This window comes from Pelodiscus sinensis, chromosome 1 (genome assembly GCF_052426305.1).
Source record: "Pelodiscus sinensis isolate ZL-2025 chromosome 1, ASM5242630v1, whole genome shotgun sequence".
Taxonomy (NCBI): domain Eukaryota; kingdom Metazoa; phylum Chordata; order Testudines; family Trionychidae; genus Pelodiscus; species Pelodiscus sinensis.
The window spans coordinates 202,215,626-202,241,202 of record NC_143052.1 but is presented as its reverse complement, the minus strand read 5'-3'; the positions used below and the strand labels follow the sequence as shown (position 1 = coordinate 202,241,202).

The 25,577-nt window shown below is 39.6% G+C and overlaps 1 protein-coding gene across 1 annotated transcript in view; it reads right to left on the bottom strand.

The window, feature by feature from the left end:
• The window catches only part of CFAP47 (cilia and flagella associated protein 47), a 651,639-nt gene that overhangs the window by 603,820 nt on the left and 22,242 nt on the right, over positions 1 to 25,577 (bottom strand). The window contains exons 4-13 of the mRNA XM_075913261.2: positions 22,297 to 22,435; positions 20,697 to 20,925; positions 20,145 to 20,305; positions 18,912 to 19,045; positions 18,076 to 18,311; positions 15,398 to 15,590; positions 12,267 to 12,480; positions 11,776 to 11,928; positions 6,805 to 6,994; positions 6,606 to 6,702 (exon numbers count right to left, since the gene is read on the bottom strand). Of these exons, the coding sequence (XP_075769376.2) occupies positions 6,606 to 6,702; positions 6,805 to 6,994; positions 11,776 to 11,928; positions 12,267 to 12,480; positions 15,398 to 15,590; positions 18,076 to 18,311; positions 18,912 to 19,045; positions 20,145 to 20,305; positions 20,697 to 20,925; positions 22,297 to 22,435 (1,746 nt within the window). The remainder of the gene's footprint in view (positions 1 to 6,605; positions 6,703 to 6,804; positions 6,995 to 11,775; positions 11,929 to 12,266; positions 12,481 to 15,397; positions 15,591 to 18,075; positions 18,312 to 18,911; positions 19,046 to 20,144; positions 20,306 to 20,696; positions 20,926 to 22,296; positions 22,436 to 25,577) is intronic.

Sequence of the window (25,577 nt, the reverse complement as noted above, 5' to 3'; positions counted from 1 at the left end):
TTCCGCCTCTTATATACACAATATGTCTCCATATTATATTCATTTCTCAACTTCTCTATTAATTTTCAAGTCATAGGGATTTTTTTAAAGGCCCGTAATGATCGCCTAATGTGACCTCGCATAACACTAGCTACGGAATGTCACCCAGACATTACTAGGTCAAGACCTATGATTTTAGATTGAACTAGAACATATATGTCAGAAACACATCAATCTTGATTTCAGCTCTTTATGTAATGGAGAATCCATCACTTTATAAGTTTTATTCGATCTTTGTTGTTAAAAATGTGTGCCAGATTCCAGACACTAGATCTTGTTATGCCTTTGCTAAGTTAAAGAGCCGTCTAGCACCAAATCTATTTTCTCTCTGTCATTTCTGAACCATCTCTTTGATAAACTAAACAGATTTAACTTCTTAACACGTGGCTTTTGTCTAAACCTTATCTAATTTTTCAACATCCTTTTGAAAGTGTGGATACCAGAAATGGTATCGATACGGTAATTGTTTCACCAGTGCTGTATACAGTACTACCTCCTGATCGCTACTCAATATTCTTTTTTATACATAGCAAGATTCACATTAGCCTTTTTAGTTATAGCTTTTCACTGGGAGCTTTGTTCTCTTAATTATCCACCATGACTGCTAAGTCCTTTTCAGAGTCACTGCTTTTGAAGAAACAATACCCCAATCCTACAAAAAACAGAAGTAATATTTGTACTCAATCTATGATCTTGTATTTGGTTCCATTAAGATGCAAGTGTAATTGCATTTGGGGCTGTAATCCAGAAAAGATGTTGTGTCACCACTTGCTCTGTAACCCTGAGTGCCTCACACTGCTTTGCTGTAGCAGCTTCCAACTTAGGATGGTCACAACCAGCCTACAAGTGTGCAGGTCATATCCTGAGTTCCTGTATACCTATTTCAGCAGCTCTGATTCCAGCTGCCTATCTACAGCCCTACAGCCCCATTCTAGTTTTCACCAGTGTTGGTCACTACTTGATAGGTAACCCCAATATATTCCTGGTCCTGAATTTTCCAAAACCTGTGTGCTCCGTAATGTTCAGCCTCTGTTAGAGGCTTCAGAGCAATAATAAAGTTCATTTGTTCCTCTAAAGAAATAAAAGGAATATCATAGCTTATTAACTTAAGTGGGATAATTATACCTTTCCATTTCAACACAGCAGGGTTGGCTTATAGTACAAAAACAGGAACCATCTTTCTCAACTTGCAAGAGCTCTGTTCCTTTGTGTCTATCTAGTGATAGATGTCAAAGATAGTTTCTGTCTTTGCTAATAACCTTCCAATATTTAATGAACTTGCTTCAAGTGGCAGAATGACTTCGTGCTATCCTTCCCTTCCAGTGGGCTTCCCATCTCCTTGTATGGGAATGAGGCTTCCACTATTTTGATTCCACCATGCTTAATTTACATAGGAGACACAGAAAGCAGTTTTTATTTATTTTCTGGGAAAGACTTGTTTCCTCCTGTCTGGCCACAGACATTAAAGCATAATAACATCACATTCCCATATTTCTTTATACACTGTTAACATATTTGGCAATGAATGATAGTAATCACTAGTGTGTCATTAGCTTTCAAAAGAGACCTCACTCTATACACTCTTATAATACTCTAAGGCTGTGTCTAGACTGGCAAGTTTTTCCGCAAAATCATCTGTTTTTGCAGAAAAACTTGTCAGCTGTCTACACTGGCCGCTTGAATTTCCAGAAAAGCACTGACAATCTCATGTAAGATCGTCAGTGCTTTTCCAGAAATACTATGCTGCTCCCGTTTGGGCAAGAGTCTTTTTCTGAAAGACTTTTGCGCAAAAGGGCCAGTATAGACAGCACAGTACTGTTTTCTGCAAAAAAGCCCCGATCGCGAAAAATGGCGATCGGGGCTTTTTTGCGGAAAAACGCGTCTATATTGGCCACAGATGCTTTTCCGCAAAAAGTGCTTTTGCGGAAGAGCATCCTGCCAATCTAGACGTGCTTTTCCAAAAATGCTTTTAACGGAAAACTTTTCCATTAAAAGCATTTTCGGAAAATCATGCCAGTGTAGACGTAGCCTAATATTGTATGCAATCAGATTATTTAAATTGTTTCTCACCTGAGATTTAGATGCCCTGTCTTTCTAGGCCAGTATATAGACTCATAGAATACTAGAATTGGAAGAGACCTCAAGAGATCATCAAGTCCAGTCTCCTGTTCTCATGGCAGGACCAAGCACAGTCTTATGTTATCCCTAATAGATGTCTAACTTGTTCTTAAATATCTCTGATGATGGAGATGCCACAATCCCCCTAGGCAATTTATTCCAGTGTTTAACCACCCTGACAGTTAGGAAGTTTTTCCTAATGTCCAATCTAAACCTTCCTGGCTGCAATTTAAGCCCCTTGCTTCTTGTCTTATTCTCAGAGGCCAAGGAGAACAATTTTTCTCCCTCCTCCTTGGACAGCCTTTTAGATACCTGAAAACCAATATAATGTCCACCCTCAGTCTTCTCTTTTCCAAACTAAACAAGCCCAATTCCTTTAGCCTTGCCTCATAGGTCATGTTTTCTAGACCTTCGATCATTTTTGTTGCTCTTCTCTGAACAGTCTCCAATTTTTCCACATCTTTCTTGAAATGTGATGTCCAGAACTGGACACAATACTCCAACTGAGGCCTAATCAGTGCAGAGTAGAGTGGAAGAATGACTTCTTGTGTCTTGCTTGCAACACTCCTGTTAATGCAGCCCAGAATCATGTTTGTTTTTGCAACAGCGTCACACTGTTGACTCAAATTTAGCTTTTGGTCCACTGTGACCCCTAGATCCCTTTCTGCAGTACTCCTTCCTAGACTGTCACTTCCCATTCTGTATGTGTGAAACCGATTGTTCCTTCCTAAGTGGAGCACTTTGCATTTGTCCTTATTAAACTTCATTCTATTTACCTCAGACCATTTCTCCAGTTTGTTCAGATCATTTTGAATTATGACCGTATCTTCTGAAGCACTTGCAACCCCTCCTAGCTTGGTATCATTTGCAAACTTAATAAGAATACTTTCTATGCCATCATCTAAATCATTGATGAAGATATTGTATAGTACTGGTCCCAAAAAAGACCCCTCTGGAATCCCACTTGTTATGTATGCCCTTCCAGCATGACTGTGAACCGTTAATAACTACTCTCTGAGAATAGTTATCCAGCCAGTTATGAACTCACCTAATAATAGCCCTATGTAAGTTGTATTTGCCTAGTTTATTGATAAGGTGGTCATGCGAGACCATATCAAATGCCTTATTAAAGTCTAGGTATACCATGTCCATCGCTTCTCCCCTTATCCTCAAAACTCGTTATTCTATCAAAGAAAGCTATCAGATTGGTTTGACATTTGACTTTTTATAGATGGGGACATGTATATTTTTAAAAGGATTTTTCTGATCCTTACTCCTCAACGTAAAATGTACTCAAGCTGTGAGAAAGACAACATGAAGTCTGTTGGTGAAGGAAGCTCCATAGTCTCTCTTCCCTCACTTGTTAGATTAGTAGTTTTATTTACCTCATATATAAAAACTGATGTTCTTTCTCTTTGAAGATTGGTCAGACAATCAAATATGTATTCCTTTATCTAAGGCAGACCCATTTAATAACACTTGACATTCCTGATTTAAACTCGTTTTTATCATAATTCTAGAATGTATCCATAACTCTTAATCCCCACCATATGCATCATACAAGACTTTAATGACCATTGAGTCATTAGTTTTCAATTGATACCTCACAATAGGTATTTTATATACAGATTATTACAGTAGATTGTGGGATGTGAATACAGATGTGCTTAGTGTCACCGCATGTAATTTGTGCCAGTTTAACAAGCAATCCAGATCATTCTCTGTAAGTGACCTGCTCTTTTCATCATTTACCATTCCACCAAAACTTCATGTCTTCTACAAACTTTACCAATCATGTGGTACTAAGTCAAATGTCTCATAGAAGTTTACAAAGTAACCTTTATCAACAAACTTATAATTTCATAAAAGTAATATCAAGTTTATTTGACAAGATCTATTTTCTGTTTTTCAAATGTATGATAAATCTGAATAAAACCTGAAATTTTCCCTCTAACTACTAGCCACCCAGTATTCATGATTTCCTCGTATCTCAGGTGGTTAGATCTTAAGCAAGTGCAAGGTATAGCTTTCCTTTTGTTACATGGAATAAACTGCCAGAATGCATTTTACTTGCTAAGTTCCATTAGTTTGCCACTAAAGCTATGCAATACCAGACCTCTTAAGTTAGTCATGTAGCTGGAATTCCATGATAGAAGGCTTCTTTGAGTAGATTCAGTGGCTGAAGATTAACCTTTAGGTAGCAGGAGGCTTCAATGAAAACCCCTAATCAAAATTGTGTTGAGGCTATCTATATACAACAATAAAACCCTAGGGGCAGCAGATGGGGATAATGCAAGTCACACAGTCAGGGTATCTCTACACTATCACCCTAGTTCGAACTAGGGTGATTAATGTAGTCATGCGAACTTGCAAATGAAGCCCGGGATTTGAATTTCCCGGGCTTCATTTGCATGTTACCGGGCGCCGCCATTTTTAAATGTCCGCTAGTGCGGACTTCGTGCCTGCGGCTACATGCGGCACGAACTAGATAGTTTGGATTAGGCTTCCTATTCCAAACTATCTAGTTCGTGCCGCATGTAGCCGCAGGCACGGAGTCCGCACTAGCGGACATTTAAAAATAGCAGCGCCCGGCAACATGCAAATGAAGCCCGGGAAATTCAAATCCCGGGCTTCATTTGCAAGTTCGCATGACTACATTAATCACCCTAGTTCGAACTAGGGTGGTAGTGTAGACATACCCTCACAAAGGAAGTTTGAACACCCAAAGACTACCTTTCCCTTCGCACTTAAATATGCAGACACAAATTGAATTGTTCCAGCGTCAAGCCATAGGGTTTTTTTAAACAAAAAATATCAATGAGTCTGTATTATAAGTTCAGGAAAATTACATTGTATGGCCTGTACATATTTACAGTGCAATCAAACAAATATTTATGGTAACAAGTCTCTTCCTTGTCACACCACACCATCCTGAAATTTGATCTAAAAAAAGATTTTAAGTCATCCTTCTCTATTCTAATATCACTATATATGTTTCCTTCCCAGAATCCTCTCCTAGGAGGACAACTACTGACAGGGTACTCCTATTGATATTAATGTTTCTTCACATATCATGGGGAAGCTTCAGAGAATGAATGGCCCTCATCCATTGACATATGTATATCACACTTGTAGTATGACTTACTATAGCTAGTGTGACGTGCCACGAACGGCCCACACACTGAGCGGCCAAGGCCGCTGGGAGATGAGCGGGACCACGGGAAGAACCCCCCCCGCGCTGCGGGGCCGCCGGAGGATGGTGGCGGGGACGGAACCTGCCGCTGCGCCTGCGCCAGCAGGAGGCCACCGGCCCCTCCTCCGGGAGAGGTCAAGGAGGGGCCGTTGTGGGGAATGACAGCCGGGACGTGGCTGGGAAAGCCGCCACGTCACCGGAGGGGTGGGGCCTCTGGATCGCAGCCGGCCTGGCGGGCCATTTTAAAAAGGCCCGTTGGCAGAGAGGAGGGGGGCAGCCTCCTCCCAGGGAGGTAGAGACAGACTGGGGCTCAGGACGGACCGGGTGCGTGCCCAAGACCAGCAGGCGGCCCATCCCCATCCCAGGGACTCCTGGGACAGCCCCCATGGCCGGAGGTCGGTCAGTCAGTCCCAGATCGGAGGATGACCAGGACAAACCTCGCGGCCCGCAGAGAGAGCGACCCTGCCGGGACAAGATCCACAGGAACAGAAGGACCGACAGGACCCCTGCGGAACAACCCCGGACCCGGACCCCAGAATCCCGGTAGGCGTTGGGGAATGGCAGGGGTGCTCCGGGGGCCGGGAGGAAGCAACCCGGGGCGGGGGCCTTCTGGCAACCGTGCGCAGACGTGTTACGAGAGGAAATACCCCCCATCTGCCGTGCAGGGGCGACAGCGAGCTCCTGCACTTAGGGCCCCAGGCTGGGACCCAGAGAGAGGGTGGTCCTGGGTTCCCCTCCCAACCCCCCTTGAGCACCCGACCTCTTTCAGAACCAGAACGCACACTGACGTGCGAACTGCGGCGGCCAGATGGCAGGGCCAGCCAGGGTATCGCCTCTCTGAGGGGCAAGACTCGGCGTGCAAGCCTCCTCCCCCTCCACTAAGGCGGGGTATAGACACAGGGTCTGCTGAACCCCCCTCTCCTGCCCCGCAGGGAGGGGGTGATCACACCCATCTTACAGGACACACGACAAGGATCCCGGCTGGGTTAGAGGACGAGGGGGTTCGCTGAGCCCCCTTGCCCACTCGGTAGGGGGGTGATCGCACCCCACGACTAGTCCACACGAGTTTACAAAGGGAGATATACATCAGTTCTTCCAAATCTAAATGTTCTGCACCTCTACACTGCCAAGCACTGACATGAATATAAAGCACATAATATTTAACACAAATAATTATAATGTGTCGATTAAACTACTATTATTAAATACTTTAATGCTAGCAAAATAAAATGCTGTAACCTCAGTAATATCTTACCAATGAGTATCTGATAAAGCTGTTTTGGTGTCAAAGTTATACTACAATCTTCCTTCTCTTGTGGATAAGATGGCACAGCATTAAGCCCATCACAAACCTATGGAAAGCCAGAGAAAATGCTCTCTCAGTTACTCTCAATGTTATATTATTCTTTTATTTAAAATGTATATTTCATAATATGTAAAAATACCCAACTTACCTCATTGTTTAAGGATTTAGATTCAAGTGCTGCTAGCTTTCGACTACTTAGCAGACAGTCCGCCTTTAAAGGAGTTATTTCTAGTTTCTGTTTCTCCTTGTATAAATCTGAGATTGTGATCTTTGGTGACCTGAGCCCTGAAGCTGGTTTTAGGCCTATGTTCACAGGATTGTTAAGACTGTTATATTGCCTTTAGAAAAATCAAAAGGTTAAAGTCCAAATTTCCGAAAACTTAACAAATGTCCCATGTTATGCATATGAAAAATTAATTAAGATTTTAAAATATTTCAAGTAGTTCTTAGGAATAGCATATTTCTTTACAGAAAAATTCTTCAATTGTATCAAAAGCTTTGAGCAATTCTACTGTAGTGTCTTTGAGGCACAGCCGATCATTTACTATTGGATTGTACAGTACAGTACCTAGAACAATGGAGCCTAACCTGGATTGTGAGGTTTTTGATACTATTGCAAAATTTAAGTTAAATTGCATTCAAACTCCAAGAATGTTAAGGGTGCAAAGTTAGAAACTTAGAAAATGTCCAACTTATGTAGTGTCTGTTAATTCGGCCCCCTAGGGCCTAATTTTTCCAGTACTTAGCATTTACACTGCACTTCATATGTTCAAAGTATAGCTGTAATCAACTTCACTTGCAGTCACAAGAACTCAGAATTCCTTCAAATCTGGCCACAGGTGTCTTACAGTGAATATCCAGAAAACATGACTATAACTGATGACCAACTGTGAATATTTTGGCTTAAGTGACTTTCCCAGCATCACATAGAAACTCTAGATAGAATCCAGTTCTCCAGATAGCATTCAGCTTTAACCAAGAGACCATCCTTTCTCTTCCTGCAATTCCCCACCCATTCAATAGACACTAACTTCTACAGCAAATGAGATGAGGTCTTACAGGCAAGAGCTGATCCATTACACAACACTAATTTTCAGAGCACCATCGATCATATGCACTGATTTAGCCTTGTGCTAAAAACTGTAGGTGATTCTATAAATAAATACTGTATTACACCATATACACATAGAGGGACTGAAATAAGATTGCAGAAGCAAACTTCTGCATTTTCTAACTTTTTACTGATTGCCTTTGAAACATTAATGAGATTAATTTAGTGAAATGGATGTGTCCCATAGATAGCTTTTGATGTTGAAATCCTGCCTTTAACATCTGCATTTCCACATCAAAAGCTATGTATGGGGCACATCCAGTCCACTTAATTAGCCTCATTAACAGGAGTGCTACAGTTGTCAGCTATACACACATTATATTATATATATAAAATAATATTAAATTATATATATATTGTATGGGCGGTGCTTGAACCCTTGACCTCTGGTGGTGGGTACCTCATCCACTGTGCCACTGGAGGAACCCCCCAACCTCCCTACATTCTGGGCCTCCCTTATCCGTCCTATGTCCCAAAGGTGTCAGATCCTTCCCTTGGGAATAACAGAAAGACAGATAGACAGATAGATAGATCTTGATTTCTGTTATTTCCACTCCAATCCATCTGGTGAAGTGGGTTTTGACCACAAAATCTCAAGATTCTATATATTGTGGTTAATCACTGAAGTGCCATAGGACTTACTCGTCTCTATTTTTTAAGTTAACAAAGTATCTGGCACCAGTAGTAACCAGTTATCCTCTATGGAGCTGAGCCATCATAGGGGATGAGAGACACACTTTGCCAGAGGGTTTCACAGTTAGTTGCCAACAGATGAAGAATGTAGAAAATCATGTATTCATTTCCAGGTACTGTAGGGGAGTATGTACTACTAGTTATAGACCCTTCCATACCATCCCCCATAAGCCTTTATCCCCCTCTGCTCCTTTATGCTCACCCCTCAGTTCTAAACACATTTCCCATTCTGTTCTTATTCACCTATGACTCCTAACCCACACTCTCTCTTTTTCTTTGCACCTACACCAACCCTAGCTTCTGCCCCCCTCTTCTTCTATATATTCCCCATATTCCCCACCATCCCAGTACTTGCCCCCTGCTCCTATCCAACATCTCTCGCTGGTTCCTATCTCCTTCTTCCTCTGTTCTTATGCAAGCTGCCCACATACTCGACAATCCTTCTTCACTACCCCCACTTGCCTTTGTTCAATCCCACCTGCTCCCTGCCTCTTCCTCCATCCAACCTTCCCTATCTTAAACCAGTCCCACTCTCTGCCTATTCTCCCCACACCTTCTTCTACCACATCCTGACCTCTGTTGCTGATCCATTTGTTCCCCACCACCTCCTGTCCCCTCTCATCACTTCCTGTCTTCCGTTTTGCAACTTGCCCCCGTGGATTCTCACCATCGTTGGATTACTACAGCCTCTCCTGCTGTTCTGTCCCCCAACTCCTCACTGCTCTTCAGACAGTTCAGGTCCTAGATCACAGCAGTGGGAGCTTTAAGAGCAAAGGGGAAACAGTCTCCCTGCTCTCAAGCTTCAGAGGGGTAGCCAAGTTAGTCTTGTAACAGGAAAATCTTAAAAAACAACAAATAGTCTAGTAGCATCTTAAAGCCTAACAAAACATGTAGATGGTATCATGAGCTTTCATGGGCACAACCCACTTCTGTCATCTGTCCTGTCATCTGAAGAAGTGAGTTGTGCCCACAAAAGCTCATGATACCATCTACATGTTTTGTTAGTGTTTAAGGTGCTACCAGACTATTTGTTGTTTTCCCTGCTCTCTGTTCAGGTGACTGATGCCGCAGCAGCCCCTGGCTGCTAGCATGAGCAACTACAGTCGCAATTGCACAGAAACACTTGTTCAGCTTATGGCACCCAGAACTGGAGCACAATCAGTCCAAATGGAATATTCAGAGAATTTAATTGCAAGTCTCAGCTAAACATGTGTGCACTGAGATTTTTTTCAGAGGCTTAAACCCTGGTCAATTTTGAAACAATTTTTATAGGGGAAGCAAAAGGATGACATGGTATAATAGCCGTCAAACATCAAGCTCTTTCTCCAAAACAGAGGCTGAGTCTAGACTGCAGGAATTTGTTGGCAGAGACAATGCAAATAAAGTGCTCAGTAGCATTTCTCATGCTGTCATTTACATAGTTTCTTCCAATCCTTTTTGAGGAAGAGGTTTTTGCACACAAAAAAGCAGTGTAAATGGGGTCATCAAAAAAAAAACCCCTTTTGCACAAGATCCTGTATACCTCCTTTTTTGAGGCATAAGGGATTTTGCACAGAATGGCCCCGTCTACACTGCTTTTTTTGCACAAAATCCTCTTCCACAAAAGGGATCGGAAGAGTCTATGCAAATGACAGTGTGAGAAATGCTAATGAGCACTTCATTTGCATTGCCTCTGTCAACAAATTCCTGCAATCTAGACATAGCCACAGAGGCAGTAGTGTCTTAGAGAAACAGTTAAAAGATTTTTTTAACGAGGGTGGAACTTATTTTTCCCTAGCCTTATTCATCGAAGCAAGTGAACCATTTTAGCTGAAAACTTTCAATAAAATAAAATAGCCTGAAGCAGATCTCTCATACAAATTTTCAACCCAGATGGTTAAAATTTGGCAAAGTTGTAAGTGGAAAGGGGCTTTCTACTGTAATAGGAATGTCAGGAAACCTTAATTATAGGCATCATTTGCTGCCTATAATAACTACAGTATTTGTTATAGAAAATAATCACTAGTACTTGGACTTTTCACATTGTAAACCTTATTTTCAATTTTTTTTAAAAACTGTGGTAAAGATTTAACTAGAAGTTAAATCTGAGATTTTTGTATGTCTGATCAGATTACTCTACAAAGATAGATAAAACTTTCCCAATGCTATTATAACACATTTGCAATATTTAGATACAGATTAATAAACCCACACTTGCAATTGTGTCCACATGCATTTTTGTGATTTCTTAAAGCAATCGGAAAGGGAAAAGAGAACTTTAAAGAACTAAATAAAAAAATGTCCCTGACTTTTCCTTTTTGTGGGTATGTAGAAGAGGAGTAAAGAGTAAATTTTAAAAAAGAATCAGGAATGTCCACTCTGGTTTTCCCTCATTTCCCTGCAGAAAACTATAATTTAAAATATAGATAATTCTAGTGAGGTAATTTTACAGATTTTAATGCCGGAAGGAACCATTGTGTTCATCTAATCTAGAGGTGGGCTGGATCCCACCCACCCAGCATTTCTATCTGGCCCGCTCAGCTGATTAACAGAGCGTATCAGCAGCGTGTGTTCATTTGTCCCTTCCCCCTTTCCACCTTGCTCTATCCTGCAGCCCAACTTCTCCTAGGACCTACCTATTAGATGCATAGGAGGGAGTGCTGAAGTTAAGGGTATCCTCCTACATCTGTACGCCATCTCTGTAGAATAGCATTTGGGGAGAGGGACACACACAACGGAGCTACTCTAGTCTGAAGTATGGTGAGTGACCAAGATGACTGCCTTTCTTAAGGGGCAGTGCACTGTTTCTAAGATTTCTCCAGCAGCCAGCTATCTCTCTCTCTGAGCCCAGAGCTGGCCCCTGGCAACTTACAAAATTCATGGAGTGGATTCCCTGCAAAAATTACTGCGCACCCAGATCTATTCTGACCACTTGCATAACACAGTGAATAGAATTTTACCATGTGATTCCTGCATCAAGCCCAGATCTTTTAAATTTCAAGGTAAAAAAGAAGCCTTTATTCCAATAGATGATTACCCTCTCTGTTAAAAGAACGCACATTAATTCTACTCTGTATTTGTTTAGCTTTGGCTTTCAACCACTTGTTCTCGTTATGCCTCTGCCCACAAGCTTTGACCAGTAAAGCAACCCTAAGTATATAAAACACCACCACCACAGTAAAATTTTTGGAATGCATTAAAAACTAAAGCCCCAACATTGCAAACACTTATGCAAGTGCTTAAATTTAAGTTCATGAGTACTCCCACTGAAGTTAAGAATCTGTATTTGCTGCTTCAAGGCCTTAGGTATTTTTCATTTGTTAAATAAAATTTTACCTAGTAGCTTCTTTTTGTAAGCGACGCTGTCTTAAATTTCTAATAAAATCTATGTAGTATTGCTTATTTGCTTGCTTTTCCAGTTCTTCATAGTCAGTATAGGCAAAATCTGGATCCACATAATTATATCGGTCAGCTTTCGTAAAAATAGTCCTACATATTTAGAGAGAAATAAAACTTCATTATGTACATTCATTATTTAGGGTTTTTGAAAATATTACTGATTTTGTCACAAAAATATTTTATTGCAAATCCCCATTATGTTACTGGTAATTATCAGTATTTGACTTTATAAAGACAACAACAAAATGCAAGAATTCATAGTTGCACCTGCAGTTTCCAATAAGAAGCAACTCAGAAGAAAGCTATAAGTAAAAACAATCTTCTGTCTAAACTCTGAAAATATACTAAAATATTATAAGTTACTGATCTTGATCTACTTTTGAAACAAGTAATAGAATTGTTAATACTGTTTTTTATTTAAACATTACCTATATTTTTTATGTCGTTCACCAGGCCTAATGCTGGCTGAGCGATCATTAGGAAAGGCTATAAGTGCATCACTCATGCAGTCCCTATTTTTCTGGTGAGTATGCATCTGTGTTTGAGCTGATCGAAGCATTGCTACTGGTGCAAAATCAGTAAATCGTCCAATCTCATCAGCTACCAGCTGTCCAGTTGCATTGGTAATCATTGGTGTTATGCCTTAGGATTTAAATAAAATATGTTATATGCAATTAAGCTATCATTTTCCAATGAGAAGTACAAAGTAATATTTTAATTCAGAAAAATATATATATTTCATATGTTATTACAATAAAAATCACATCTAAAAATAAGAGTTCTGACTTTTCACACCTGTTTTACAAAAGTACATTATCCTCATTCAAGAGAAGAAATGATGGTATTGTGGTAAAGGGATTAAAACTCATCAGACTTGAATTCAGTTCCTGCTCCTGGTATAAACTTCCCTGTGTAGCATGAACAAGTCATTTGATTCAGTAAACCACTTAAACTTAAGCACTTGAATAGACTCATTAAAGTCCGTGAAACTACACATGTGCTTAAAATGTTTTGCTGAATTGTGGCCTGAATCACTCTTTACAACAGTTCCTCATAGTACTTAATTCCTAATACTTTCTCTCTCTCTCTCTCTCTCATGTTTCATCACTCTTCTATATTTAGGTTGCATATATTTTGGGCTAATGATTTCCTTCTGTAGTATCTGATTAACAAAAACCAAAATGCAGCACTGATGTCAGATGGACCTCGATATATATGTTTCCACACATAACAACAAGGCTACGTCTAGACTGGCATGATTTTCCGGAAATGCTTTTAATGGAAAAGCTTTCCGTTAAAAGCATTTGCGGAAAAGAGCGTCTAGATTGGCACGGACGCTTTTCCGCAAAAGCACTTTTTGCAGAAAAGCGTCCATGGCCAATCTAGACGCACTTTTGTGCAAAAAAAGCCCCGATCACGATTTTCCCGATCGGGGCTCTTTTGCGCAAAACAAATCTCAGCTGTCTACACTGGCCCTTTTGCGCAAAAGGGACTTTTGCCCAAACGGGAGCAGCATAGTATTTCTGCAAAAAGCACTGATTTCTTACAGTAGGAAGTCAGTGCTACTATGCTATATGATTGTCCAGAAACCTGAGGGTTAGGGAAGGAAGGAAGAAAGAAACAGGAGCTGACATGAGCAGCAAAGCAAGTTCCCTGCACATGAAATAAATGAATGTGTTTACTCACATACACAAAGTACATTAGAACCATCAAACCACATCTAAAATAAATAACCATTTAAACAAACATCTATAGCCCACATCTTTTCTTTCATCACCTTTCACTTTTCAATTTACATAAATTTAAAACAATCAGTAAAGTGTATGGCTTTACAATAATTATTGAACTATCCCACAGAATAAAACAAATCCCGCAAATCACAAGCACACTGGGTTTACCTATCTAACCATGAATCCACTCCTGCCTAAAATGCCTAGAAAAAATTACTCTGGCCAACTAACAGACCCTTTTAAATCATCAGCCTTTCCATCTACCTAACTTCAGCTTCATACTCCCACTGTGGCCAGTGCTACAGTTGGCCAGGTCTTCCTACTCTGACATTGTGGAACTACCAAGACATAGCCCATTACCAAACCATTTTGAACAGACTACAAAATCTCTTTAATAACTTATTATCATGCTTAGTTACTAATTTTGTATTTTCTATAGAATCTAGACCTTGATTATACCTTGACCAAGAAATCTGGACCTTGGCAAATTATAATTGATTACCCTGACCTGTGGCCTCTTCACATCCCCAGATTATCCTGCACTTTCTTGTGGGCTGAAAGGGAGGGCAGGTTACTCCCACTCTGATGTGTCCAGAAAGTACAGCATGCCTGAGGGCAGCACTTCATTTTATCCCAGGGATACAACTCTTAATTGTGTATCAATCTATTCTCTGTCTTCACCTCCCCTCCATGTCGGGGAGGTTTGGGGAGAAGGGAGGTTGCCTTTCTCTATTACATCAGTCAGCTATATCTTCAATTGGGCAGGAGGCAGCTACTGAGCGCTCAGTCCCCTTCCTCTCCTTACCCATTTATACAGAGAGTCAAGCAGCAACACTAATAAGGCTATGTCTAGACTATGCTGAAGTTTCGAAAGAGGATATGCAAATTCTGCAGGAATTTGCATATCTTCTTCCAATCTCACTTTCAAAAGCGGAGTTTTTGAAAGTGAAAGTAGTTGGGACATGTTTTTTTGGAAACCTCCCCCCCTTTTTCAAAAAGCCACTCTTCCTCAAAAAATGAGGTTTACGTGGCTTTTCAAAAGGGGGAGGGTTGCCAAAAAAAAACGTGTCCCGACTACTTTCATTTTCAAAAGCTCCACTTTCAAAAGTGAGATCGGAAGAAGATATGCAAATTCCCATGGAATTTGCATATCCTATTTCAAAACTTCAGCGTAGTCTTGACGAGCCCTAGAAAAAGACGTGAAGTAGAGGAATACTTGGTAGACAAAACCCAAAACTTTGAACAGAAATTGGAGGTCAACCTTGTGGCCTTGCCTACACTAATTTCTAAATCAATCTGAGTTTCAATAATCCAAAGTTCAGTTCACCACAGATATGCATATTTTATACATAAACATAAAACTTTCAATCTAACGGTGCTCCTTTTAGTAAATAACCATCTCCATGTATTTATTCTGGTAAAATAAGTACTGTGGTGCAGATTCTCAAAGATTTTTAAGGCACCTAATTCAGTGGGAGTTAGGCTCCTAAATGTTTTCTCAAGTCTTAGGTGGAGGGTATTAACAGGTACATTACAAATTATCAGACTTCTTCAAGATGATTAAATATAAAAGTACTGCAAAATAATTCTTAATGTAAAGCATAAGATTGCAAATCCTCAGGATCATATAAAGAACCACAACGTTAAATCCTGATTAGATAAATCATGTAAAAATTAGAAAAATACTACCACGGATATATTTTAACATTTTTAGCTTTCAAGAATTTTTTTTTAACAATGGCGAAAATATGAACTGACTTCATAACTAAGACTGTTAAGAAGTATATTTCTAAAAATGAAAATTCAGAATTTTTTGCTTAGTAACATACCAGGGTTGATTTTAAACATAATTTTCTTGGGTTTAGGTTTGCATACACCAGTAAAACTTAAATGTATTTGATGAAATGGTTTGATCTTCAAAGACTCTAAGTTATCTTCCTCTGGCACTGAACCAAAAATGTCTACAACTTGCTTCACTTTAAAGGTTCCTACTTGACGCGGAGCAAATGAAAACATCACATCCTGAAAAAAAATGAACATTTCTATGAAACATTTTTACTAGAAATAAAGCAACCAGAGAGATATAATAAAGTTTTTTTTTATTATAAATTAGTTACCTCATACAGATTCAAATGTATTGTAAAGGTACTACTTGCTCAAAATTGCTAAACATTACATGTAATATAAAAAATGCTAAAAATTACATGTAATTTAGCAAATTCAAAAATATAGAACTACTAGGCATATATTTAATAACCTTAAGTTTGTAGATCAGTGTTCCTCATAGTGGGCTGCAGCCCACTTTGGAAAGCCTCTAATGGGCCCATGCTGCTTTGTTTACCTGAAGAGTCCATAGCCATGGAGCCCCTCGGCTCCGATTAGCTCTGGTTCACCATTTCCAGCCAAGAGGAACCATAGGAAGCAGTGTGGCCCTGGCCTCCACTTCCCGCAGCTCTCCTTGGCTAGAAACGGCAAACTGGAGCTAATGGGAGCCACGAGTTTCCATGGCTATGGACCCTTCATGTGAGCAAAGCAACGTGAGCCTGCTTGTAGATTTCTTAATCTGGGTCTGCAGCCCACAATGAGAAATACTGCTCTAGACGAATATATTCTCCTAGGGGAATTCTGCACCAAAAACTAAAATGGTGCACATAATATTTTCAAATTCCGCATATTTTAGCTATCAAAATAACACAATATAATAACACAAGTTTCAATTATTTTTGATCATTTATTTGAAAATACCAGTCAGCAAATATGTCTAACAATACAAACAAACAAGATTTAGAAAATGTTTTTTGACAAATAGTGTTCTGTGTTCATATGCGTATTAAGGAACCTGAGTAATAATTCACTTAGACTACAGGTTCCACCTCCCAAATCCAGGACCCTCTATTACGGCAACATCCCTGGTCTTGCTAGACCAGGGATGTTGCCGAACCAAAAAGCCCCAGAGTAACGCAGAGGCTGAGGAGCCACCCCAGCTGGGCCAGGCAGCATCTGGGGAACTCCCAGCATCAACAGGGCCAGGGAGTGTCCAGGGAGCCCCAGCTCCAGCTGGAGAATGCCAAGCATCAGCAGCCCGGGAACTCCCGCCTTGCTGGGGAACCCCCAACATTAGAGGGTCCACGTGGCCAGGGAACCCCCAGCTGCAGCAGGACTGTCAATGGCCAGGATGCCCTGACCAGGAAACCTGGGAAACCTCTGGTGGCAGCAGGGCTGGGGTTATTGGGCAGCCTCTGCTGGGGAGCCCCCGACTGAAAAGGGGCTGGTGAAGGCTAGAGGCTGGAATCCCCAGCAGCAGCGGGCCAGCCCTAGTAGTGGGGCAGGGAGGTCAGGAGGCCCCAGCTGGGGAACTCTTGCTGGCAGCAGGACCAGCAGCAGCTATGTGGCCCCATCTGGGAACCCCGGGATAGTGGGTGGGTAGCAGGATGGGGAGCCATGCCGGGCCAGCAGAAAGGCAGGGAACCCCAGGAGAGGAGCCAGGGAGTGGGGCAGCCAGCAGGGGAGCACGTATCTCCCCTGGTCCGACAAACTCCCTGGTCCAGGACAGCTCAGGTCCCAAGGGTGCCAGACCAGGGAGGTCCAACCTGCACAATGCAAAACCTTATTTCCCACACCCACCTAGAAACAGTGCAAACCTTGGTAGGAGTCAACGGTAACGGAGGTGCGGAGGGAAAGGGAAAAATTAGTGGAAAGGAGATTGGATGTGAACTTGGAAGGTTGTTGATATAAATGAGAAAAGTATGGAAGAAGGTTTTTTTTGGCGGAGAGATTGTTAGCGGACTTCCCCCATGCAGACTCTGGCTGACCCCCTAGTCTTTCCAGTTCAGTTAGGTACATGTGTCCCTCCACCCCCACTCAGAAACCCATTCTCCCCATGCCCATGTGGCCGTGAACCCCCAGGCCCATCTGCCTATGTCTTTCTCTGTGGCCCCACTCAACCACCTCCCATCCCTACATGGCACTGCATGCCTTCCCCCATCTCTCTTCATTCCCATTCAGCCCCTGCTGCAGTGTGTCTTCCTCCATCCCCCCCCCCCCCCATATATATATATATATATATATATATATATATATATATATATATATATATATATATATATATATATATATATATATTCTGGGCTCCCGGCTGAGCCACCTGTGTCCCTTACAGTGTTCCTGCCCCACTGCCAGATTTCCCTGTTCCTGGGCTCTGTGATCCAGGAATATCTGTAGTCCATACCAGACCTCTGATACTGCCAGACCAGGGACTCCCAGTTAAGGGAAGCACAACCTGTAGTATTTGTTGCTTTTTGGAGAATGATGGTTCTATATTGACAATATTGGCTCACGCAAAAGGACATTTGGAACTTCTCCTTAAGTGGCTATAATATTCACCACTTAAAATGTGCAAACAAAACAATTTAAAGTCTTACAATGATCCACTATAGAACATTATGGTGTCCTCATCATTCCAATCAAAGTATCTATTTACAGGGAGAAATATGAACATTTACATTACCTTTGTACATTTTTCTTTAACTTTCCCCTTTTCAGGACAAATATTAAAATGTGCTGTCTTGTGGAAGCTGAATATTATTGGAAGTGACTCTGATTCATTTCTGAGTGTGCATATAATCTCTGTGTGTTCACCCATGAAACAGTCCATAAAATTAACAATTGGTCCTGGACTGAAAGTTAACATGACAGGAAGCCCTGAGCCTGTCAAAGCCAACTCCACATGATGAGGATAAGTCTCTGCACAAGAGAGTCAGAAACGCGCATAAAATACAATAATGAATTAAAAAAAGACATGAAACAATTTTAGACACTTACAATCCACAAAAAAAGTGTAAAATAAAATTCTGTTCTAATACATGTTTCAGATTGTTAATATGATTTACCACAAACTTAATGCAAAATGCACGTTTATTTATATAGGCTAACACATAATTTAAAACCCTCTTGGTTTATTAAAATTGGGATTAATTGATATCCATATGGAAAAGCACAATCATTTTAACCTAACCATAACCATTAGTGATTTGCAAGCCTATTTTTAAATTAATCAAAGCTACAATTAAATACTAAATACTTGCAAACAAAAGGTACATTCGTGACATAAATGATTTTACATGTATCATCCCTTTCCTCTCCTCCCCACTAATTAGAAACCATAAAGTCAGCTCTGCCCTTTTCCTCACTATTTGTGGCATTCAGCACCAATTCTCTTAATTTACATGTGAAGTTCTCCATAACAAACATATAAGTCCCCTTTAAAATTACTAATTTAAAGATGTGGAAAAATTAAAACTTCAAAATCTTCCATATGAAAACTATATATTTCTGATAACATACCTTTGATGAGTATGTTGTCACTATTCAGAGCCCGCAGAAAGCCATCTTTACTCCCTAAAGCCTCAAATCTCAAAAACAGTGCATAATCTTGTCTAGGTGGAAATTCATTAAGTCCAACATCTCTTTTAAACTGCCTGTAAAATTCACAATCTTTAAATACCATATATACAATTACTAATCAATTAATCATCAGTTCATTTGATTTCTCCAATATTCCTTTTACAATTCAGACAAAAGTTGAACACTGTACTAAAAAGGATGGAACTACTCACATATAGCAGTCTGCAGCTTAATGTCTCACAAATAAACTATAATGACATGTAGGCAAAGAAGCCCGGTAGCTGCACTACACACAGCCTGCAGTGATGGTTCTGTTCTTTCAAATTACCAAGTTGACATTACTCTAGTGACATTCAACTTAAAGGAAGTTACCAAACTTGAAACAGTGGGAGTCTCACATCCATTTTTCCATATTCAATCAGGGGAAGAGGGAATCAGTTCCTCTGCAGAATAATTCCCTTTTTGTTGCCCAGAAAAACAAACAAAAAAGTTATCCAACTTTCTGGTTGAGGAGGTAAATCTGAGCAAATAATTAACTACTTCACAGGTAGGAAGGGTTTTTTTTTTCTAGTATTGTCAATAGTGTCAGGATGACAAGTTACTATAGAACATATGCATACACGCTGGCATGCATACACCAAATCATCAGTTGCTGTAGTGTGCTGCATTTTCAATGGGGAATACAGCAAGCACTACAAACTTGAAGGTGAGAAACTACTCTAATTCAAGAGATTACCTGGATGAAAAATGGAGGGAGGACATTGAAAGCCTCTGTCACCAAAATTTTTAGCCAGCTAGAAGCATTTTTTAAAAATTGAACAGTAAATCAAACCTTCTTGTCTTAGTTGTTCTGTGATTACTTTGAAGAATGAACTAAAGGAAATTTGTAAATTTAGTCTGGGAAAAATGTATACATCTTTATTTATCAAACACAAATGTGTTCTTTTAACTAATGTATTTTCAACTCTGTATATAAGAAATACGGTTAATAATTTCATTTTAAACTGTCCATAAGCAGTAAACTAGCATTAATCTGTGCACATTGAGAGGAAATAATTTGAGACATCAGGGTAAATTTAAGATATGTAACACAGCTGCAAATAGATTTGCCTGCACTTATATTAATTACATCTTTTATTGTATCAGCTTCTTAAGGTTGAACAGTATACTAACTTTGGACTAAAGCACAGCGTAATCAGAATTTTCTGATAAGGTAGCAAGGTTCCTTGGTTGGGAATACAGGAGATTAAAGTTGAAACATCTAGCTCTTTGGTTCTATTTATGAAGTTCACTTCTTGTAAAATAGCATCAGTACTCTTCTGAAGTTGTGTTCCCTGTAAAAACACCAAAATGTGAAATATACTTATAAGTCTGTCAATTTCCCCTTTTTTGTGGATTTTTCACACAGCAACAAGAAACAGAAGCACAAAATGCTTAAGTAGGAGGAAAACACAACACTATAATCTCTCTCTCAATTTCTACTGTAAAAGCCACAGAAATTAGTGGGGAGATATGAAATTAATTGACTTTCTTTTTTTTTAAAGTTGACAATTTCTTGTTGGTATGAAAATGTTACTTGATAGTCCTGCTATTGGACAAATCTTTCAGCAACTGTACTGACCAAAAGAAGAGCAAGGTAAGGGACATCAAAAAAAAACTGAGAAGAAAAAGCAGTCATCAAAAACATCTTTGCGCTGAAATTATATATTACAATTTTTTCCTTACCATCTCTCCTCCAACAGCATCGTCCTCTAGCACTGCCACCCACTTCATGGTCTCTGGGCTTTTATTGTACAAAATCACTTTTTCAGTATTTGAAGTTCCAAAATAGACAGATCCAAAATGAATACATTCTAGTGTGTTTCCATAAGGTATACCTAATAATTCAAGAACCTGTTCAACTATATGAGCTTCTATCGTTACATTTGTGATACCACGACCCTGCAGCTCCACTCTGTTGGAAAGAGCAATAGAGAAAATGAGAGGTACATATCTAAAATTAATTCAAGAATAAGCCATGAATTTTATTGACACTTCAGTTTACATTCTCTGATATAACTGACTAAATCAAAGGCTCATAGTAAACAAACTAATCACACTGGCACAAAAATAAACAAAGAGATTAAGTTCCATTGTAAGTTGTGTTCTTTGAGTCCATTGTTTCAGCAGAATCATTGTGGAAGAATCTCACTCAGAACACTGCAGCGGTTGGGGGTTGAGCAGTACCCGCAGTTCGGAGGTGGGTGAAAACCATGTCCCTGGAGCCTTACATTCTACTTGCTGAGAATAGAAAAACTCAGCCTCCAATTTTGCTGGATCTGAAGATTTTAAATCCTTAAATAACTGAACCATCTTAGGTGGATCATAGCTAGTGATGTCCTTTAACAGGATTGGTCTTGTCTGAGGATCCTGGTTCAAAGCCAAGGAACAGGACAACCTAGTTTATTTGGGCCAGAAAGCTGCCTCCTCAAAAGTGCTTTTCTTGGACTCCTGAACTAAGAGAACTGATCATTAATTGTTCCTATCCTTCAAGTTCTTGAAGACAAGACTTTACATGATGTACAACCGCTCAAAGAACTGGAGAAATGGCATGCCTGTTAACAATAACATTTGTCTGAATAAATGTGGCACTATTTGCTCCAGGTCCACTCTGGAAGGTGAGATCCACAACTTGAAATTAGAAAAAAAACGTTATTAAACTAACTTTCTTTGTGCTAATCAAAGTCCTAGCTTTAAAAAAAAAATCTTTTTTAAAACTCTATACAAAAGGAAGAGCTACTGTAGTTTCATTTAAAAATATTTATTTTTTGAAAGATTCTACTGATCTCAGAGATTCAACACACTTTAAGTGGGAATACTAATGGAACCCTTAGTGTCTCTCAAACCTGCAAAGATTATTTTTAAAATACATCCTCTATAATTATTCCACTAAAAGAGAAAGGACCAGGTTCCACACATCGCATCAATTTGCAGAGACAGGAACCAACGGTGCAAGAGTATGATGGGGTCAAAAAAACGTTGGGCTACAGAGCCATGCATCCATGGACTGTCAGTGTTGTTTTTAAAAGTTCTGTAGTGTTGCCAGGCACACAATTCCTACAGTTTTGCTCTGTGGCGCTAATATCATCAGCAAAACTATTTAATGAAGCAAACTCTTGGGCAACTAGGGGAACAGCAAATGATGTCTGGGAAGCTAACTTCTTGACACATTATGGTTCCACTTATTCATTATTTGGATAACTATAGCTATCCTGAAGAGATTTTTGAAATAATACAGGACATTAAAAAATTATTCAAAATGAGAAAACTTTATGCTGACACTTACTTTGCCACTTCCCTAATGACTCTTGGTATATCTGTACAGATATCCACTTTAACCAACTGTAATGTTTTGGGTTCCACCACTCCACTGGTAGGTACTATGTTAACAGGAACACTTCTGTTATAGTCTATTTTAAATGCACCTACGATTAATATAATATTATATGTTACATATAACATTTAAATAGATAATTAGTGAACAGTCAACACTTAGAATAAACTAAATTTCATAAATAGTACATAAAATAACTTATAAAAATTAAATTGTATAGTAACTATAAGTTGCAAAAATCTTCATCTAACATTTAAGACTTGTGGGTTTTTTGGCTTTCCTCAAATTTCAGATGCCAATATACAATGCCCTCATACCGTTATAGTTGCAATATACAAGGTAATCACAAAATGACCCAAACTAACTGTATTACACAACAGCTATTAGCAACACTTTGTACACGAGGCAAATTTGAAACATAGCCCCTTTAACTGTAGTAGCCAAATATTTAAGAGCTTAACCAAAGAGAAATCTATTGTCTCCTTCTGTGCAATTGACAACTGTGTATGTATGTAATGTAATATACCACAAATGAGAAAAACTTAAGCACATCTGTAGAATACTTTTTTTTTAAATTAACAATTTGAACAATAGAGTAGATAAAAGGATGTATTCCTGTCATTATGACAAGAGAATCCATGCCAAATGGCCTATAATACTTAGTTCTGCCATGAGTACAGGGAACTGAACTAAATGACCTCTCAAGATTCCTTCCAATTCTACAATTCTATGATTCTGAGATTTTTAACAAAATGCAGAACAAAATAATGCTTGGTTACTCACGTTTTATGTTCATTGCCAGCATGGAATCAGGACACATGTAATCTACCCTCTCAGTCAGAAGCCAAGGTACACCCTCACCTCCACTGACATTACTGTAGTGTCTGGATACTGCCACTCAACCTCATTTGCAGAGAGTATTAGCGCCAGTATTAGCTCTCACATAATCCTGGATTTAGTGATCCATTCCTTGCCTACCCTCAATATTGTACTTTTGCACCAGCTTATACAAAAGCACCTCCACATTCCTAATCCTACATCAGCAACTCATCTAGCACCACAGAACTTAAATGGTGAAGATAGATAGATAGATAGATAGATAGATAGATAGATAGATAGATAGATAGATAGATAGATAGATAGATAGATAGATAGATAGATAGATAGATAGATAGATAAAAATGGTGAAGAAAGCTATGGTTCTTCTACACCAGCCTCAACTTCACTTCATGTGAATTATGTATATGCTCAAAACTGATTAAGGATCAGCACTTTTAACACAAGTGCTTCTGTTCTGGGAGATACATGAGCATTTGTTAGTAATGGCTGATTTAAAAAATAATACACATATTATATATTAAGTTCCAGGCTCACAGTAGTCAAAAAATGAAACAAAAACAAACATATGAAATCTGTGTACACTCAAAGGCTGCGCCTAGACTGGCATGATTTTGCGCAAAACCAACCGCTACCTGTCTATACTGGCCGCGAGTATTTGCGCAAGAACACGGACGTTGTAATGTACAAAATCAGTGCTTCTTGTGCAAATACTCTGACGCTCCCACTCAGGGGAGAATACTTGCGCAAGAATACCAGTGTAGACAGCAATGTTAATTTCTTGGGCAAGAAAACCCGATGGCTAAAATGGCCATTGGAGCTTTGTCGCGCAAGAGAGCGTCTACACTGCCACAGATGCTTTTGCACAAAAGCAAATCTTTTGCGCAAAGGCACATGCCAGTATAGACGCTCTCTTGCGCACATACTTTTAACGGAAAAACTTTTCCGTTAAAAGTATTTGTGCAAAATCATGGCAGTCTAGACGCAGCCAAAATGGTTAGTAAAAACAGCTCCTAGCATTAAACATTTTACTCAGTAATGATGCTAGCAGGAAAGAAAGATAGTAACATCAATATTTTTCCCCTAAAGAGTATTTGTCAAGGTTATAGTGCAAAATATAAAGGAAAGGCTATTTACTCTGAACTGGGAGTTCCTTCATCTAAACGAAATGTAAAACCAACAATAGTATTAACTTAAAATAAATAAATACAAACATATAAATATATAATAACTATGTCTGTTTTGTAAAATGTTTTCTTTAGAACAGAACTCTCTGGGGGAACAAAGGTGAGTAAGTGTGATCTATCACATAATATATGTTCTGGGAAATTACAGTTAAAAGTAAACAATTTACAGCACCATTAGTTTTCCCAATTTAGAAGAATAAAATGCAGCAAAGACATCTCAACAAAAAACACACAACCAATTACAAATTTCAGTGGACACTTAGGCTGTGTCTACACTGGCGCAATCTTGCGCAAAAGCAGCTGCTCTTGCGCAAAAACTTGCTGCCTGTCTACACCAGCCACGTGTTCTTGCGCAAGTAAATTGATGTTCTAATGTATAAAATCAGGGCTTCTTGCACCAGAACTCTGATGCTCCTGCTCAGGAATAAGCCCTTTTGCGCAACTGTTCTTGCGCAAGAGACCAGTATGGACAGGCAACATGAATTTCTTGTGCAAGAAAGCCCTATGGATAAAATGGCCATCAGAGCTTTCTTGCTCAAGAGAGCGTCTACACTGGCATGGATGCTCTTGTGCAAAAGCACATCTCTTGCGCAAAAGCACATTCCAGTGTAGACGCTCTCTTCTGGAAGAGTTTTTGCAGAAGAACTCTTCGGCAAAAGAGTTTTTGTGTGAGAACGCACCAGTGTAGCCGTAACCTCTGAATATGCCCCTTACAAAGCAGTTTTGTTCCAGAATATAACAAACTACATTGTATAATAGAAGATCTACAGTATATATTTTCATAGATTGCCACTGTAGTAGGGAACTACACTGTCACAGGGTCACTGAACTAGGGCACTTGGTGGGACAAAGCTTTAGTGTGTACACTGACAAAATGAGATCGACATGAGCTGCCTTACTCCATACCTAACAGTGTAGTATAGACAAGGCCCCAGTCTAAACTCAAGAGTAGGAGGACTACTACAAATGTATCTTTGGATAATCAGAAATCTTACAGCTACCAAAAGTTTTACATGAACTCCCCTCTGAGCAGTTCCACAACACCTCACTACTGAGCTTAAGAATCTGAGGGGACTTTTATAAAGCCAGCAACTGTACACTCACAGTCCTGTTCAAATCAAAGATTTATTTTCTCCTGAATAAAATTTTAAACTCCTTTGTCACTGAAGTGTTAAATTGCACAAAAACTACATTTTCAAAATAAAAATC